The sequence below is a fragment of the Polypterus senegalus genome, chromosome 2 (genome assembly GCF_016835505.1).
Source record: "Polypterus senegalus isolate Bchr_013 chromosome 2, ASM1683550v1, whole genome shotgun sequence".
In the NCBI taxonomy this organism is placed as follows: Eukaryota; Metazoa; Chordata; class Cladistia; order Polypteriformes; family Polypteridae; genus Polypterus; species Polypterus senegalus.
In genome coordinates, this window is record NC_053155.1 from 256076648 (window position 1) to 256097306 (window position 20659).

The window sequence follows — 20659 nt, forward strand, 5'->3', positions numbered from 1 at the left end:
TAAAATGTATATTGCTAAGATGTTCATAAAGTTTTAATGAATGCCCTGGGAGGAAGCATTAATTTGCCTGACAGTGGTAGGCAGAAACGATGCCCAGAGGTGCTTCTTAGCACACTGTACTGGAATGAGCCTGTGGCTAAGAGTGCGACTCATTGAGGGGAGTTTGTTTCACTTTCGGGGTTCTGACTGCACAAGCTTTATTTCGTCTTCATCTCCAGACCTGGGGCCTCATGTATAACACCGTGCGTAAAACTCGCACTATAACATGGCGTAAGCACAAAAGCCAAAATGTGCTTACGCACAGAAAAATTCAGATGCAGGAATCTTTGCGTACTCCCACTTCCACGTTCTTCTGCTACATAAATCCCGATCAGCGTGAAAACTAACGCTCGTGCACGCGCTTTATGTAACGCCCCTACTCCTCCCAGAATTACACCTCTTTGAATATGCAAATCAATATAAATCGCCCTAAAGCGCATCCTTCTGTGAAAAGACAATAGGAAAAGCACGGGGGAAAATTTCAGCGAATACCAAGTGGAGGCAAAGGAAAAGCATACTATTTGTTCAAATAAACCGTACTATGATAAAGCAACAAAAGGAAGTTGATCGAGTGACATAGCGTGGTGGAGAAAGTTGAAAGCTCACATTCACAAAATCGCACAGTGCCGGAAATAAAAAGAATCAAAGTCGCCGTGAAAAGCCGAGTTGTAGCCCACTGTCTGAGTGTCATATGAAAGCTTATTGGGGTACAGAGAAAAAGGCACACAGTGGGGAAAAAGCACGAAATGTCAACTTCAATCTCGACATTTCCACTTTAATCACGTAGTTTATTTTGTCATTAAAGTAGAACATCATAAACTTCATCTTAAAATCATTTAATTAACCAGTTTCTCAAATCACATCGTAATTAAAGTAGCACGTTAAATGCTTTGTTTTGTATTTGATCTTCTATGTGCCTATGTGTGGGAATCACTACTTGCTTCTTAAACCGTCTCTCTTCCTCCAACTGGACACAGAATCCATGACATTCGTGATATTACAGCTCTCTGAATAACTCAAACACTGAGATGTATACGTGATATCATTTTCATGATGATAGGAGTTAAAGCACGTTATTAAACGTGTTTCACTTCGATGAAATAATTTATTGCAGCAGTACTCAAGGACGGCTCTAGGCTTGTGGTGGCACTGGGCAGAGGAAGAATCGGTGGCTCCTTCGCCCGCCCGTCAGTAAGGTAGCTTATGCATGGTGGATGGCCTTGTCCGTTGCAGACACTGCTTAGCCGCCTCGTGCTCATGACACAAGCATTTAACTTTTGCCGAAATTTGTCGCTGCGTTTTTAGCTGTGTTGTTGTTTTCTCTTTCTGATTTATATTCAATATATATTGGCGTAGCCGTCACTGCAGTCAGTGCTTTTCTTTCCCCAAGTAACCGATCGGCATACAATCAGCTCTGTAATAGACGTTAAGCCATCTGTAAGCTTAGCGCAGATTCTTCAAAACGTGTAAAGAACATTGAAATATCTTTGTAGTACATGTTTAATTATTCTATCCTTAACGACACTCCCAGTGAAGAATATAGATTATTTAAATGAAGTTAGTTTTATCTGTATAATTTAATAAACATATTTTGCTGCATTTCATCTTAAAAATGATATCGTCATCATATGTAAATACGCGCTTTATAAAGTGGCTCAGGTTGTGCGATATAATTAGTGCAAGTTAACAGTGGGGTGATTGTATTTATAAGTACAAACAGTTCTACAAGGTGCAATTGATTGAGTGCATTTAAAGTTCTTGGGATGAGACTGTTTCTGAACTGCGAGGTCCGTACAGGAATTGCTTTAAAACGTTTTGCAGTGGCTGAGACAGCGTGTCTATGAAGCTGTATACCGATAATTCTCTTTCCGATCAGTTGCTGCTGTGATTCACACTCAGATACAGTGATATAAATACTCCGAGTCGTGCAGTGAGAGTAATATGGAAAAAGATGATCAGCTGTGGCAACTCCTAACGGGAGGAGCTGAAAGAAGAAGAAGAAAAATAAGAAGAGGAAGGTGCAGTGAGAGTAACAACGCTAAATCAGTTATGGTATTTGGAATACTATGGCTGTTCCCTGGACCATTATATTGTTAAAAGTTAATTACAATCAGATGCGTTACACCGAAACTAACAGCATATTGTTTATTAGTGTATTTATAAAGCCGCGTCATGAAAATAAGGAGTAATCACACAGGAACAGTAGCACTGCTTTGACGCTGGGTGCTGCCAGTCTGCAAAACCGAGCGGAGAACTTGCGTACGACAAGGCATGAGGTACCGTGGAAAAGTGCATAGCTTTACGCCAAGTGTAGGTTTTATACATCGCGATTTGAACGTGGAAAAGTTCTTACGCCAACATTTCTGTGCGTACGCACCGTTTATACATGAGGCCCCTGAAGACTGTCTTCTTTCTATTTAATAGGGCTTTCAAGTCTTTTGTGAGCCATGATTTATTGTTGGGGAAACTGTGCATTGTCTTTTTGGGGACTATGTTGTCCATACGGAACTTGATGTAGTCTGTGATCCAGTGGCTGAATCCCTCAGTATCCTGGCCATGTGACTCACAAAGTTATGTCTCGGTCAGTGTTTTCAAGGACATCCTTCAGAGACTCCACAGCCTTCGCTGTCCATGCGGTGGCTGGAAGCCACTTGATCAATGGATTTATATGAGCTGAATCAAATTGTGGTCCGATTAGCCAAAAGGTGGCAAAGCAACGGAATTATTACTCTAACATTGGCATACAACATGTCCAGGGTCCTGTTTTCTCTTGTGCAGTTCACAAACTGGTAAAAATAGGTGAGCATGGAGGACAGTGAAACCTGGCTAAAGTCCCCAGATATTGTAATGAAAGCACTGGGATGACCAGTAGTAAGTGTGTAAATTACAGAATATACTGTGTCTGTTATGATTGTTGAGTCTGCCGCAGTGGGGATGTAAACTGCTAACACAATGGCATGTGAAACCTCTCTTTGCATATAATAAGGTCATAAGCCCACCACAACCAGTTTAATATTCAGGTTGCATAACAATGTTTTAATAGTAATGTGTCCGGGGTGGCACCCTTTTCATTCACAAATACTGCAAGCCTTCTGCCTTTTATCATGCCACTTTCAAACCTGCTTCTGTCTGCCCGCACAATTTTAAATCCATCCAGTGCAACTGCAGAGTCTGGTGTTTCTGCTCTAAGCCACGTCTATGTGAAGCACATGAGGCTGCTATATTTCTGTTCACATAGCGCTGATCAGGAACCTGAGAACTCCTCCATTTTATTCCCCAGCCATCCTGCATTTCCCAAAACAATCAAAGTCAGAGAAAGTCTATACCTTCTTCTCTTATGAGTTTTTGTCGGCAATAATGTATCTAAAAGTCTCCACATTTGCACATGGTTAATAATGTTTGCATATGTTCATTTAATGATGTCTAGCCAGCAGGCTTGAATTGGTGTTAGTGATGTTCATCTATACTAATAAAAGGCAAAGCCCTCACTGACTCTCTCACTGACTCATCACTAATTCTCCAACTTCCCGTGAGGGTGGAAGGCTGAAATTTGGCAGGCTCATTCCTTACAGCTTCCTTACAAAAGTTGGGCAGGTTTCATTTTGAAATTCTATGCATAATGGTCATAACTGGAAGCTATTTTTCTCCATATACTGTAATGGAGTTGAGCTTGAAAGCCGTGGGGGGTGGAGTTTCGTGTGACATCATCACGCCTCCCACGTAATCACGTGAACTGACTGTCAACGCAATATGTAGAAAACAAGGAAGAGCTCCAAAAAGCGCTGAAGAAAACATGCATTATATAATTGAGAAGGCAGCGAAACAATAAGAAGCGAGCCAGTGACATATACAACCATATTCATGAGTGCTGCTACTTCGGAAACAAAGCACGGTGTAAACCTAAAGTTTAAATTAAGTTCATAAACAGGCTGGCGTTTGTCATGCCCACGGGTAATGCGGGATACAAGTTTAATGAGAGGACGCAAGATATAAACGAGAGTTTTGATCACTTTGTAACTAAGTTAAAATTGCACGTGAAGGGCTGTTCTTATGCAAATTCTGAGAGACTGTGTTTGTGGGGGATTGACAGTTAAGGCGGGTGGGGGAGTCACGTCATCATCTCCCTTCCCATTCACCTCATTTCGCTCTGAGCTGAGCTCGGCAGCTAACGCAGTCTTACGGAAGCGACTTTGTGACGCTGCCACCAAATACTCACAGAAAAATCCACAAGTTAATACACACGCTGTCTCTAGAAGTTCTCCACACTGAATCATCCAGGCACTACTTACAAAAGGTTACATTGACAATTGTGTTACGTTATTTTTAAAATCTTTCCTTTTCTTAGCACAAGCACAGCTGAGAAGCTTCGATGCATGTGCTCCATAACGTGTTAAAAAATAATGCATTTAATCACACTTTGCATTCTAAGCAAAGGGGAACTTCTGTCAATGCATGATTTCCTGGTACACCGATTACATTGATCAGCGCTTCCCGATTCATTTTACCCTCACACCCCCTTGGTTTGAGAAGAAGTATGAAAAAATATGAGGTTAACACAGAAAAACAGATCACCAATTGAAGCTTTATGAATAATCGATACTTTATGCGCCATCAATAATTGTTTTGGTAAAGCCATACTCCGTGTAATCCTCCTTCCATTTTATAATTTTTCCGCCACTAGCCATGATTAAATGAATGGTAAAGTAAGAGCGAAGCAAGGGTGACTTATTCAGGCAGGCAGGCGACATCTCAATAGCTCGAATTTGGATATAAGTAGGTTCTATTTAGTTGCCAGAAATATCTTTGTTAGGAATGGAAGTTGAATTTAGTCTTTAAATTTCTATGGTGAAGAAAAATTTATGCAATGATGACTAAATTTAACTATATAAAGTCAAAACTTGAATATATAAAGTCAGCGTCGGTATATATAAAGTCAAAAGTTTTTTCTGAATATATAAAGTCAGCGCTGGAATATATCAAGTCAAAACTTGAATATATAAAGTCATTCCCAAATATATAAAGTCAAAACCCGAGTATATAAAGACGGTGTTGGAATATTTAAAGTCAAAACTTGAATATACAAAGTCAGCGCTGGAATATCCATCCATTTCCCAACCCGTTGAATCCAACCACAGGGTCACGGGGGTCTGCTGGAGCCAATCCCAGCCAACACTGGGTGCAAGGCAGGAACCAATCCTGGGCAGGGCACATGCATCATTTTCAAAACATTAACCGAAAAGTGTTTTTTTTAATTTATTGTTCTGAATACGTTTTTGTTAACTTAGTTCAGTTCAGAATTATTTCAATCAATAGATTTTGACTTTGACTTTATATATTCAGGAATGAGTTTATAAATTCTGACGCTGACTTTATATATTCAGGTTTTGACTTTATATATTCAGAAACAAGTTTGACTTTATATATACCGACGCTGACTTTATATATTCGGGAATGACTTTATATATTCAAGTTTTAACTTTATATATTCCAGCACTGACTTTATATATTCAGAAAATCAATGTATTTTCCTGTTTGGCACCCCATAATGTATGCATGTATGTATGTATGCATGCATTCAACACTCATGACAATGACAAAACAATTACATTGTCAATCATGTTACGTTATTTTTAAAATTTTTCTTTTTCTTTTTCATAAATTCTTTAACACACTACTTCTCCACTGCGAAGCGTGGGTATTCTGCTAGTATAAATATAAATTCATGTCTTTCATTTTTATAGGCAAGATTACAGAGAGGAAATTTGCTGCTTAAACAAGGCCAGTTAGATGAGGCTGAAGAAGATTTTAAAAAAGTGGTAAGTTGAATTTTAATTTTATCTTTTTGAATTTTAAATTTACATTTCTGTCCATCATTTGAACATTTCACTGCTTTCAAATACCATTTGTTCAGTGTTTTTTCTATTTGCTTACCAGCAGATGTCGCCAAAGACCAGAAATTGTGTTTTTTTTTGTCCTTTTTTGTGTGAGGATATCTAGAAAGAAAAAAATAATAATTCTTATATTTTTATATATAAAATTATTTTTTTAAAATTTCATAGTAAAAATCACCATATAACTTTCAAATGCACAAACTACCTTGACTATTTAATTCATAATATTTTAATACTTGGTCAGCAGTGTCACAAGTAAATGTCATGATGGCACTGAACAAATTTTAGTAATGGGTGATAGGAATAAGAATTTAAATATAAGAAATAAAAAAGAGGTAATCTTTTTAAAGATATGGTGTAGGTTTTTCTCTTTTATGCATGTTAAACTAACTTTGAAAGAGAAATGTGAATTGCGTTGTCACTGCATTTTAACTTGTTTTGTCATTTTTTTGAAGTGGAAGGAAACTCAGTTAATGGTTTGCCTAGATGCTAGTGTCTGGCTAAATCTACTTTATTGTAGTTGTATGCTCAAGTTACTGAAGTGTTTCTTTGCTTGTCAAAACTTTGGGAGTTGCCTTAACATTTCTGAGAAGGTCTGTAATCCTGGGATTTTATTATAACAAATCTTACTGGACCTGGCAGCTTCTGACAATACAATATGGTCTCCATTTCCTTTGGAACATGCAGCTCAGACGGTTTGTGTGAACCCAAGTGAATCTACCACAGCAGGTAGTGACCTCCACAAGTTGGCAGCACATCTTTATTATTGATGTGAAATGCATAGGGAATGTAGGCACTCGCTGTCTGTGCTGTTCAGTAGGATTCTTTTGGTGTGCTCTAGGTGTGTCAATAAATACATCTGAGCATAGGGCCCTGGGATGTTGTGTAACTGAGGAGAAAGTGCATTTGTGGATTATATTATGTGATTAAAAACATAAGGGCATTAAACAAAAAACTACCTGTATGGTGTAACGTGAACAGAAATGTGGCCATGAGGTCTTTTTGTTTAAATTTTTAATTTAATTAATTACTCGGAGCAATTTTACTTTGTTGTTTTTAGATTGTGTCCATGAACCAGGGTTTGGTTTTTTATTTCTCCAATTCCCCAGCCCCCGCCCCCCCCCCTTTACCCAGCCTGGTTGTGGTGCGTGTGTGTGTTACCTCTGCATTCCCGCTTTCTACATGGTTTTTCTGTTGGTTCTATAGTCTCTTCTCAGATCCAAAAATATGAGTTTCTTTGGTGTCCTTCCTTGCACTGTTCCTGTTTTCTGCCTTGCTCTTAATGCTTATGGATTTTGCTCATTTTCCTGTTCTCTGTGAACCAGTCACTGACAAGCTATACATAATACACTTGTTTTGAAAATTATCTCTGTTGGGCTTGAAATGGAAAGAATGTCTTCACCTTAAGCTAACTGAGAATAAAGCCATTTCTTCTCTTGATTTCTTTAGTACAAAAATTCATTGTGAATGTACTCCAGTTGACCCTTGTGCCATTTGTCAATATATAAAATAATACATTTTAGATTAGTACTTTTTTGGTAAAGACTTTTTGTTGACTTCTGCTGGAATAAAAACTCTTTCCAGAAGTTTTCTTCCACGTTTCATATCATTTATAACGGAAGGCAGCACATTTCAGGTGTGTTTTAAAGTGTGCCTGATATTGTACCCTTTAGAGTATAAAATGCATTTTAATGTCATATTACAAATTGCACATTTTTTGTCTGCCTTGCATCTATACAATTTGGCTGTTGGAATTAACGGTGCTAAACATAATTGTAGGTGGAAATTAATGTTTTACCTATTCACTTTTTTTTTTTTTTTTTTTTGGGGGGGACCTTGAGGTGTGACTCTTTTTATTGTCTGTAGTTAACTAATGCCAAGAACTTAAATTTCAAAAATATTCAAAAGTGAAATTGGCCCAAAAACAAAGGCCTCAAAATTCATTTATTCACACCCCTACAAAAAAAAAAACAACTGACAAAGAAGAACAAAAAAGGAACTGAAGACACAAACTTTTTCTCAGTGCTCCCAATGGTTTGCTTTGGATTTGGGAGAGAGTTTAAATAAATAAAAGATTTGAAGTTATTTATTTTAACAGTATGGAGAGACTCTGGGGGTATTTTCCGTACGTCGCTTAAATCATCCGAGATCATATGCCTCATCTTGGATGAGTTAATGCCAGTGAAACTCATCCGGGATAAGTAGTTTTTTTTAAATGAAGCTGTGTAGTAGATTAGTCTAGCTGGATCTAATCATCCGAGATGATTGCACTCACCCATGCTGATTGAAAAGCCCATATATATTGAGTCTAGAAAAAATGATCAGCAAGTCTTTGATAGGCTGTAACAAAATAACGAAAGAGCAGGCGGATTTTTTCATACAAGTGGAGCAGGACCTTTTATTCAAAGGATATGAAGAATTTCAAGGTTTAATATGCATAAGGGGTAACACTGCAAAAGCAGCCCAAACCAGAAAAGACGGCTGGCAAAAAATGGCCAACAAATTAAACGCTAAGTAGTGTGCATTGTACTTGCTGAATGCAGCGTTTCATTTCCTATGTGTCAGATTAATTATTATTTAATAATTATTTAATATGTCATAATTCCAGATCAAACGTGAGCGCAAGGAGAACATGGGAACAGGTTAAAGTGAAGTACAAGAATATACTTCAAACTGGTAAATCTATACTAATAAAAGGCAAAGCCCTCACTCACTCACTGACTCACTCACTGACTCACTCACTGACTCATCACTAATTCTCAAACTTCCCATGTGGGTGGAAGGCTGAAATTTGGCAGGTTCATTCCTTACAGCTTCCTTACAAAAGTTGGGCAGGTTATATATCGAAATTCTACGCGTAATGGTCATAACTGGAAGCAGTTTTTCTCCATTTACTGTAATGGAGATGAGCTTCAACGCCGTGGGGGAGTTTCGTGTGACATCATCACGCCTCCCACGTAATCACGCAGTACATAGAAAACCAGGAAGAGCTCAAAAAAGCGCTTAAGAAAACATGCATTATATAATTGAGAAGGCAGCGAAACAATAAGAAGCGAGCGAGTGACATATACAACCATATTCATGAGTTCTGCTACTTCGGAAACAAAGCACGATGTAAACCTACACTTTAAATTAAGTTCATAGACAGGCTGCGCTGGCGTTTGTAATTTAGTGCCTGCCCATATAAGGCCGTCCGTCAGCGGCAATCCAATAGCAAACTGCCACGGGTAAATATTCACGGGTGAAGGACTGTGCTTATGGAGAGGAAGATGAGATGGTCAGGGTGGTGTTTGACACAAACTCAGCGAAACTGCGAGAGAAAGTTTTAAGTGCCAGGACTAAGGTAACATTAAATACAGCCATGGACATAGCACGAGATGGCACCAGCACAGCTGGGAACCTTCGATGCAAGTGCACTGAGTGGCTCACGTGAACTGACGCAGTGCACAGATAAAAAGCAACAGTTCCAAAGAGCGCTGAACAAAAACCGAATTACACAATTGAAATGGCAGCAAAAATATGAAGCGTCTGATAAGCATATTCATGAATGCAGCTACTGTGGAAACAAAGCACACGGTGGAAAAAGTCAATGTCCCGCTAAAGGAAGACAGTGTAAAAAAAACCCGTGCATGCAGTGTGTCAGGTCTCAGATAAAGAAGAAGACGAGCTGTTTATTGATGCAGTAAGAAACGAATCGATGAATGAAACCTGTCATCTTTACAACGATTGACAAACACGGAATGTAACTTGAACACAACACATCCTACAAATACGAACCTGATTGAAAGAAATAATGATAATCAAATCCTTGATGACAGCAACACTCAGTAACACTCACAAAACAAATACTGTATATTGACAGTCATGTTACGTTATTTTTAAAATGTTCCCTTTTCTTTTCTACCTTTTTTAACACACTACTTCTCCGGTGCGATACGCGGGTATATATGTATATATATATATCCCGCTCTACATACTCGATTAATGGATACTTTATTCGCCATCAATGATTGTTTTGGTAAAGCCATACTCAGTGTATTCATTAGATGAACGGTAAAAAGTAAGAGCGAGGGAGGATGACTCATTGAGGCATGCAGGCTGTAGTCGCGTCAACTCTATCTGAATTGCGCGATCACATTTGAAAAACATATCTTTTCAAGTTCTATTTAGTCCATGTGTCAAACTCAAGGGCGCGGGCCACATCCGCCGGCGCGTAATTATATCCGCCCGAGATCATTTTATATACTGTATTATTGTTATTAAAGCCGGGTATATGAAGCGCTGGTAACACAATAAACTACAGATCCCATAATGCAGCGCTTCAGCTGCCTTGCATCAGGGTAACCTGAATGCAATTCAGAAGATACAGAAAACAGCATAATTAAATAAGAATCTGACACTTCAGCGGACGTTTTAACCCGTGCACAATCACAAAGTGATTTCAAGTGAAGCTGCTTTTATGGGAGACACAAATGCACCAGTTCACCTTGCCCCACTTTCCCTGTTGCCAAGTACTGTTAAACCAAGTCGTCACTACGGTGTTCCCAAATACGCACTTTGCTGATAAACTGAGCGCACTGCGCACTGAGTTTGCACGGCGCTTTGGTGACTTTGATGAACAAAAAAAGTCCGTCTACATGCGGCTCGAACCTTGTGCATGTTTGGTAGCACATATCTGTGTGAGAAGCTCTTCTCAGTGATAAAGACTAACAAAACAGCACACAGGAGACGCCTCACTGATGAGCACCTGCAATCCATCCTGAGAATCTCCACAACACAGAACCTCACACCAAACAGAAACAAACTTGTGGCCAAAAAAAGATGCCAGGCGTCCAGCTCTAAAATGACATATGAGCAAAGACAACTGAATGATTTGATTTGTTATTGCACATAAGAGCGGGAGTCAACCGTTTTAACAAACAGCGTATATGACAACAACACTCATCACTCACAACAGTGACAAAACAATTACATTGACAATCAGGTTACGTTATTTTCAAAATGTTTCCTTTTCTTTTCATTGCTTCTTTAACACACTACTTCTCCGCTGCGAAGCGCGGGTATTTTGCTAGTATTGGTATATAACTTATTTAAAGAATTGTTGACATAAAGAATCATAATATAAAAAACATTAATTTTAAAGCTAATAAGAAGGCAGACAAGCAAAAAACAGGTGGAGGTCCACGCGGTCCAGACCTAACCCCTGCAGAAGAGTTGGCTCTCCAGCAACATGCCCATCGCCCTGTTTCTGAGGGCATTCCAGGGGGAACCTCCTCCTCAGAACCAGTGGCAGAATGCAGTGGTCACTCAATTTCAGATAAATGATGGTCATTGCATATATTTGTCCTCAATGTGTGCCATAGGTATGTTCCATATAGCCCTCTTTTTTGTTGGGTCAGTTGTAGGAGAATGTCATATCCCTAGAACCTGTGTCTGACCAACGAGATATTGACGAAGGTCAAATATTTGATGAAGACGCTGTGTCTGATTATTCATCAGGAGGAGAGGTAAATTTTCCAAATGTTTGATCAAACTCCACTCTGATCAGTCCCATGTGCCCCAATCACATTTGGAAATCCTGGGTAATGAGAATGTTAGGCTGATTGTGAGATTCTTAATGGAACTGTGGATGTTTTTGCCTGTGTACCTGCAATGGCATGAAACTCTGCTTTTATTGTCTGCTCACGCAGGTGTCCAGGAAACACTATGAAAACCTGAAGGAAATATTTCGGAGCCAAACAGACTTTACAAATTGTCTGGCAAACTAAACTTTTAGATAGAGTTTTCCGCATCACCTACAGTATATAAAAAAAAGTGCCGCTTGCAAAAAACCTCAAAGCAATGCATACTGTCTGTGTGGTTTTGCGAGCCCGACTTCACCTAGTTTGACTTCAGATATAAGGTGCTAATAAATCTTTGAGGTACAATATTCAATGCACCGAGCAGGTTTGAGGATTTGGATGTTCTGCTATGACAACACATCCAGCAAGAGTTTTGAAAAACCGACAGACCCAGGATCATGCCAAATTGTCAACAATTACATCCGGCTAAACAAGTAATCCATATACGAAAAATACCCCCTCTATCTCCCAAAATGCAACATGAACAAGATAATAACTAAATTTTACAAAAACAATTAAACACAAAAAGGAATTAATTTACAAAAACAAAACTGAACTGAAACAAACTATTTAAAAATGCATTAGAAAACCAAGTTGGGGACAGAGGTCTCGTAAAACCATGGTAGCAACAGTTTAGGCCTGATTATTTGCACTTCTTCTCCTCCCTTGAGGCTACAAAACTTTAAAATTTTCAGATTATTTGATTGATTGCTTATGTATGCAAACAATATAAAACATATAAACGATATAAAAATCCAGTTACAATCAAAACCTAAGTTCACTCTCTAATTTTAAATTGGATCCATAAGTGAGCTGTAGAATCAAGTTTAACAACTTGTCTTATTTGTTGTGGTGGTGGGTACTTTACAATGATGGTGAAGGTTAATGAATAGGTGGTTAAGAAATGCACAAAACATTCAGGACTGATTTGAGAGGAGCGTGTGTGTGTTTGTTTTTTTTGGTCGTTGGGAGGTGAGATCTGGCCAAAATTTTGAAATGTACCATTTATACAAGGCAAATTGTTTGTGTCATTATTAGTTTAAACTTGTAACCACTTGCTGTTAAGATTAATTTTTAAGAAATGGCAAATGGCTATTGCTATGATTTGCGAAAATTCAAGACTGGATTTCCTCATTTCATGTATAGTTTGGTAGCTCCATAGCTAGCTGAGAAGTTGTCTAGCAGAATATAGCTGCACAAATATTCTGTAATTAAAGGAATCATGTCTTATGTTAATTTATGGAATGCATTTGGTTAACCTACAACACTATAGTGAAATGTCACTTTTTCTGAGTATTTTGTGACTAATAATATGGGAGTCCTTCTTGATCTGTGCTTCTGAAATTCTGTTGCATTGAACAGAAGATGTTTCACTAAATTTTAAAGTTGTGGTATTTGCAGAACTGTACTGGGATTTGCTGATTATGCTATGCTGGTACCATTCAGGCTGATGATGGAATTGGAAATCTTTACCATAAACCTTTTTAGGGAATGTGTGTTAGTTGGGGAACATAAAGCTATATTAGGATTTTAGCAAAATTTTTATGCTGTTAACTAGTAGAGTTCTTTTAAGTCAGTGTGTTTTTCTGACTTTTGATGTTTCTGCTTTGTAAGGACAAACTAAACAATATAAATGTTAATGTGCCGCTTTACAAAGCCTACTTGCTACCCAATTACACACAAGTTCGATTAATTACTCTTTAGTCCAATTTTTTTGAGTATGCTGCTTTAATTGTCCTGTGTGTGTGTGTGTGTGTGTGTGCGCTCCCTGTGGTGGGCTGGCGCCCTGCCCGTGGTTTGTTTCCTGCCTTGCGCCCTGTGTTGGCTGGGATTAACTCCAGCAGACCCCTGTGACGCTGTAGTTGGATATAGCAGGTTGGATAATGAATAGATGGATGCTGCTTTTTTTTTTATTATTAATATGAGGAAAATGTAAGCTGTAGGTTTTAAATATTTTTGAAAATTTTCATATTGGATGCATTTTTGACAGGCAGTTTTTCTGGGTAGACACCTGACCCACTTTTTGTTTGTTTGTGTTACAGGGTTAAAATGAAATTTCCAAGTACTGTAAAAAGTTTAATACAGTGACTGAGTACGTTGTGAACAGAACTGTGTTTAGATTTTTAGCAGTGTAATGGTAAACCCATATATAAAAATTAACCCCTTGTCTGTCTGAAACATAATGTTTTTAATATGTTCACAAAAAGAGATGTAATGTTTGATCCTTTTTTTTTTTTTTTTTTTAATTGTGCTCTTTTAGACAAAACACTTATACCCCTCCACCCCATCAAGTAGGTGTATGCTTGAATACAAGACTATTGCATGATATTTCTGGAGCGCTTTCCTGGGCTTTTCTGTTTGTGTGTAACGGTCATAGAGGGGAAAAAGATAAATATAGTTTGTGGTGTCTTTAAATAAAAATGCTTGTGTTTATAGAGGAGCTCATTTCGCTCTTCTCCTCCTTTCAGAAGTGGTTTACAGAGGGACAGTGACCAGCAGGTGGTAGCAGTGCTATAGCATCTCTATTTACTCCACTTTTTCTATCCACCTGCTTGCCTTTATTCAAAGCATAGGCAGATTGAGTGGTAGATATTACTCTTTATTAACTGTTATAAAGTGGCCACTTCATGCCCCTACATCTAGGCAGCAGCATCTGCCATGAACTGTCATGTCACCATATTCTTACATGCTTTTTTTTTTATCCTGGTCATCTCTCTGAACAATTAAATTAATAGATAAGTCGGAGAGTCTTTGTTGATCTGTGTGTATAATGTAATTTTTGGATTTTTCTGTCTTTCACTATTTTGATGCCCAATACTCTGTAAGCTTTTTGCATGTTTTAATGTGCTTTTACCGACCTTCTTGTCAGAACCTTTTACTATGGAACTGTAGTTTTATTTTAGAATTTCTCTCTTTCTATTGCTTAGAAGGTTAGGCAGGGCTAGCTGGGAACAATCTTCCTTTACCCTGAAGCTTTTTTAGTTATCATGCAACATTGCCAGCAGCTACAAATGCCCCTGTGCCCAAAAATGATTTCCTGTTTCAAGCGGTTGTGAGCCTTTCTTTTCCAAGAGGAGTAGTGGTCTTGAACAAACTGATATGATAGAATGTGCAATGAAACTGATTAGTAAAAAAAAAAAAAAGATGGAAATCAATAGGTCATTTCAGAGGCCGAGTTGGGGAGTGGGGATTATACGATGCTGTTCATTTAATAAATAAATCTAATCTTTACACTAATTGGTACACCAAAGACTATTTCTAGATGAGTAAATAATTGCATAGTTAATGTCCTCTGATACTGGTCTTCTTTTAAATGTCTGAATTATCAAACCTAGAGTAAAATTTCTTTTCCCTCTTTCCAAATGATGTTATACTGGTGTCTCTTTATACTGTTTTGAAGCTGAGCTCCTCTAATGAATTTGTTTTCATCATGTTCTGATAATGTGAATATTTTAATACATCTTTAGGATGTGCATGTGCACCACTTGAAGAGGCAAATGAAGAACAAAACATGCCTCTTTTGAGAGCTCGGTGATTAGGGGAGATGCAAGTTAAGGAATCTTTATGTTAAACATGTAAAGAAAGATTGAGGAACTAGCACAGGAAAAGTTGCCATAATACATATGGAGCTTAAAGAAAAGTAATGTTGAAGAAAAGTGGGATCTATTGGGAAGCATAACCGTGGCAAATAGAGAATAGGAAAAAATACGAGTGGGGATTGTTTGAGGATTGTGAACATGTGGTATGAAGAAGCATTGATGCAAGATAAAGAAGAGCATCAGTAGAGGATTACAAAAAGAACTGAAGATTAGTAGTGTGCATGACTAAGAAGAGCACATCATTGAGGACGATGGGATTTGGTTGCAGTGGTGATGGGTTTGGGGGGAAGAGTACTCAAAAGTCAGAGGAAAAATGGTTCTAGCTTAAAGTTGTGTTTTGCAAGGGTAAAGAAGGGATTTAGTTTGGAGACCAGGGGGCCAACTGATAAGATGGAGGGAACACTTTGAGGACATTTATAGGTGGAGTGGAGATGGAAGAAGAGAATGTTAAAGCAAATAATGAGGGGCAGGATGAGATCAGAATAAGAGAGCAAGAAAGTCTAATAGCAGCACCAACAGGAGAAGAGATGAGCTAAAGAAGAACTAGGTACTTTGGCTAAAGAGCGTGGCAATAGAACTCAAAATATGGTGTGAACATGAAGGAGAAAGTGTTAATTGCATGACAGAAAGTATGCCAGTGGCATGGACATTTTTTTATTGCCCACATTTGGGGTCTTATGGCCCATCCAGTAGAAAAAGTAAAAGATTTTGGTGTATGAAAATTACAGGGGAGTTAACTGTGCTAAGTTTTGTGTACAATGGATTCAGAAAAGGCAGTGATGAAGTGGTTAGAAGCACTGGCGGAAAATATCCTGGGTGAGTACCGAAAGTCCAGTAGACTGATGGATCAGATATTTATACTCCCAAGATTGCTGCAACAGTGCTTTCAGTTTGACATGAACATATAAACTGATGTTGACTTTAGACCGAACAGATTACAAATCTATCAAACTTTGCACAAATAATGTATTCCAGTGAAATTAATACACTTAAAGTTTTAGTTTACAATGGCTTTAATTTTGCCCAATTTCTGGTACTTTGATTTAACTAAACACAAATTCCTTCATATTTAACTCCATATACAGTTAAAATTCGCAAAGTAGAAACCGTATGTTTGTATAGTTATTTTTATATATTTTAAGCCCTTATAAACTCTCCCACACTGTCAACATTATTAGAGCCCTCTAGACATGAAATAACACCATTTAGTCAAAAGTTCAAACTGTGCTCCAAGACAAGACAGAGATGACAGTTCTTTCTCACAATTAAAAGAATGCAAATATATTTTCTCTTCAAAGGAGTGCGCGCGTCAGGAGCAGAGAATTTCAGAGAGAGAGAGCGCTTGCTAAGAAAAGCAAACAATCAAAAAATCCATACGTGCTTTTAAGTATGCCGAAGCACCGCGATAAAGCGGCATTTTTTTTTTAGAGGAGCGTCCGTATCCTCTAGGCAAACAGCCCCTCTGCTCACACCCCCTCTGTCATGCAGAGAGAGTGATAGAGACAGAGAAAAGCAAACAATCAAGCACCGCGCCGGGAGCATATCGTATGTCATTGAGGAGTTTTAGTTAATACGTAATACATGCTCTGATTGGGTAGCTTCTAAGCCATCCACCAATAGTGTCCCTTGTATGAAATCAACTGGGCAAACAAACTGAGGAAGCATGTAGCATAAATTAAAAGACCCATTGTCCGCAGAAACGGCGAACCAGCGAAAAATCTGTGATATATGTTTAGATGTGCTTACATTTAAAATCCGCGATAGAGTGAAGCCGCGAAAGTCGAAGCGCGATATAGCAAGGAATCACTGTACATATTCTTTTTTAGATTTATATAAATAACATGAAGTTGCAGAAAAGACTTTGAATGTGTAAATGTTGAAATAGGCTTCCAAACAACATAAAAGTAATGCACAGTGTATCGGTGATAACCCAAAAAATACAATTGCGAAAGATCTACTGCTAACATGTCTGTTAATTGTTATGAAGTAGCAAAATATGTTTTTTGTACTGTGGCCAAATAAATGACTACATTATGAACATACTTTACTGAAAGCACAAATTGTAGATGTCCATATTGTGGCCAGGTATCATTCTTTCCAAATGTATACATCTGATGAAGGAACTATGTAATGGAAAAAATTATAGCACAATAAAATTGTAAACTCGGGGTACTTTTTTTTTCTTTTTCTTTAAAGCAAAAAAGTGCACTTTGAACATTACTTTTTAGTTTTATTTATTTATTTTTTATTAAGTGTTGTGATATACTTCCAAATGACACAGAATGCACGTCCAGATGTTCAGGAACAACTGGGAAAAAAAAGTTATGAAACGCTGGTGACCAATTTATAGAGTTGTATTGTTTTGAAGCAGTAAAAATGAAAGCTTTTCATTATTTACTATTTTCAAATAAATTGCCATACAGCATAATGACTGTGCCTTACTGAAAGAACATCTTCTACAGTACATATAAAAAGTGAAGGCCAGATATTGTTCTGTCGAAACATGTCTATCTGGAGAAGAAATACAGTGGAACCTCGTGTCACGAACATCTCAGACCATGTGCAAATCGGGTTACAACCAAAAAGTTTGCCAAACTTTTGCATCTGTTCATGACCACACACTCGGGTGACAAACAAGCCAGTTTCCCTTCTGGTTTGTATGCGCTGATTATTTCTGCACGTGTTTAGTCTCTCCCTGTACAGAGAGCGAGAAGGCAGTTAAAGAATGCACCGGGCTTGTTTTTAAAGAGACTGCAAGGTTAGTTTTCTCTGTTCAAGTTTTTCTCCGTGTTATTCAATGTTTTTTCATTTAGTTTACTATTTCACTGTGCATTCTATGGTATAATTAACTGTTTTTGTGCTTAAAAATCTTAAAAAATATATATATATATCTACATACAGCTCGTATGGTCCGGAATGGATTAATTGTATCTACATACAACCCACCCTATGAGGGAAATTACTTTGGGTCATGACCAAACTGGGTTGTGACCAAAGTTTTGGAATGAATTACGGTTGTGACCCGAGGTTCCACTGTACATTGTATGCACAAGTTATAGCACAAATAGTTGCAAAATAAAAAAAAGTGATTAAAAAATATTTTTTTTTAAATATAACTACAAGAGTAAATTATAAATCTCCATAATGATAATCTATACTAATAAAAGGCAAAGCCCTCACTCACTCACTGACTCATCACTAATTCTCCAACTTCCCGTGTAGGTAGAAGGCTGAAATTTGGCAGGCTTATTCCTTACAGCTTACTTACAAAAGTTAAGCAGGTTTCATTTCGAAATTCTACATGTAACGGTCGACAACATCCACCGTGTTGAACTTTCTTATTTATGGCCCCATCTTCACGAAATTTGGTAGGTGGCTTCCCTGCGCTAACCAAAACCGATGTAAGTACTTATTTCGGTGGAATGACGCCACTGTCGGCCGCCATACTGAATTTTCCAAACGTCCCTAATTCTCCAACTTCCCGTGTAGGTAGAAGGCTGAAATTTGGTACTTATTTCGGTGGTATGATGCCACTGTCGGCCGCTATATTGAACTTTTCAACAGTCTTTGTTACTTATGGGCCCATCTTCAAGAAATTTGATACGCGGGTTCCCAACGCTAACTGAATTGTACTTACGTACATATATACGTCCATAGTCTGCAGCTCGGTCACCGTGTGAGGCGGCGTTGGGTCCCCCATCCAAATGCCTCCCACGTTATTCGCTGCCTGCCTATATAAGGCAGTCCATCGCTCCAGTCTCTACATTCCCTTCCTTGCTTCGCCACGGGATTCACGTCTCCCTGCTGATAACTACAGACTTTTTATTTAATCCACGGCTTCACCGCTGTTTTATTGTTATTTATTATGATTATAGTTATTGTGTAGGTATTTTAGACTTACTTTACATTGTTCAGGTACCCATTTCCTTTATCATTCCAACCGTACCCGCATTAACATGTCTATCGAGGCAATCACCATCGATCAAAGAACTGTCACTTACCGAGTGGTTTCCATGCCCGGAGATGACACCTACCTTTTCCATTCTCTTTGTTACATATTGCACGGCCATATCAGGCTCACTCTTGATATCCGGTGGAACATTGTGTCTTATGTATTGAATGACTGGGACAGGTTCAAGGTGTGGACTAATGACGGTACAGGAGATAATTATACTACACAGGAGCACTATAATAATGAAATGCTTAAGCCCTTCACCTATGGTTCTACATGTGAGTTGATGGCTGCCGCTGAATTGTTCGGTTGTTGCTTTCAAGTGTATCGAAATGGCCAAATATTTTACACCTTTGGACGACCGCCAATGCCTCTTTAACATCTTAGATTCACAGGTGACAATTTCAGTAGTGGACACTTTGATGTTTATGAATATTTAAACTCTCAAAAGCTGGATGTGAAGTTATCGATGAAACTGGTTGTATACTTGCAGCGCTTGACAGATGCCGAATGTCTCTTCAACACAAGTCCTACAAATACTGTCGTAATTGAAACAAACCATGAAACTCAAACCGATTATGACAGCAGCAATCCAAGCTGTGAGATTTGAAACAAGATTACTGTTCACATGGCCCACTGTATGTTGCATGCTTAAGAGTAAGCTCAGTGCACAGCCTGGCCATATTACAACGGGAGGGCCGAACTGACAACGTGGCATACAAAGAGATCCTTAACAAATAATTATTGGTATATTTTCCCTGAGTTTAAAAAGATTTAAATTTCTTCTTAATAAAACTGTTAAGGCAGTATTTTGACGCTGCGAAGCGCGGGTATTTTGCTTTTTGGAATGATAAACATTGTCCTGTAAAGAGAAAACAAAACTTCTGTCTCACATCATGAAGACCTTGTGAGGAGCTAGTCCTAGAATATATTAGTCCTCTTGTGTTAGACCACCTAGACCCACTGCAGTTTGCCTGTCAGAAAAAGATGGGAATGGAGAATACAATCCTTTATTTGCTTCATGGTGTTTACTCTACCCTGGACAAAGCTAGCAGCACTGTGAGGATTATGTTTTTCAATTTCTCTAGTGCCTTCAGGATCACCCAGCCATCCCTGTTAAGGGGTAAGCTTGGAGATATGAAGGTGGATGATACGATGCTGTCTTCAGTCTAAAGAGACTATAGTTGGTGAGACTGTCTTTTTGATTATGGACATGAGCAACAGTGGAGTACCACTTTGTACACCCCAGACTAAACAGAACCCCCAGTAATGTCACTTCCAGAAATTCTGATGATTCTGCACTTATGGGTGTGCTTCTAGGGGGAATGAGTCAAAGTACAGAAGTCGGGTGCATAAGTTTATTTTGTGGTGCAGAAAGAATTGTCTATAATTTTAATATCAGCAAAACCAAGGAAGTGGTTATTGACTTTTTGTGCTGGGCTGGTAACATCACTTTAATTTCAATTTCAAATCTTTTTAATGTCATGTGTACAAGTGTCATGTACAATGAAATGCTTGCATGTGACCCTGCAGACAGTGAACATAGACAAAAAAACC

The 20659-nt window shown here is 38.3% G+C and overlaps 1 protein-coding gene across 2 annotated transcripts in view; it reads left to right on the forward strand.

The window, feature by feature from the left end:
• Window positions 1-20659, forward strand: part of dnajc3a (DnaJ (Hsp40) homolog, subfamily C, member 3a) — a 54850-nt gene that overhangs the window by 13664 nt on the left and 20527 nt on the right. For both annotated transcript variants that reach the window (XM_039745400.1, XM_039745401.1), the window contains one exon: window positions 5781-5855. In XM_039745400.1, the coding sequence (XP_039601334.1) occupies window positions 5781-5855 (75 nt within the window). The remainder of the gene's footprint in view (window positions 1-5780; window positions 5856-20659) is intronic.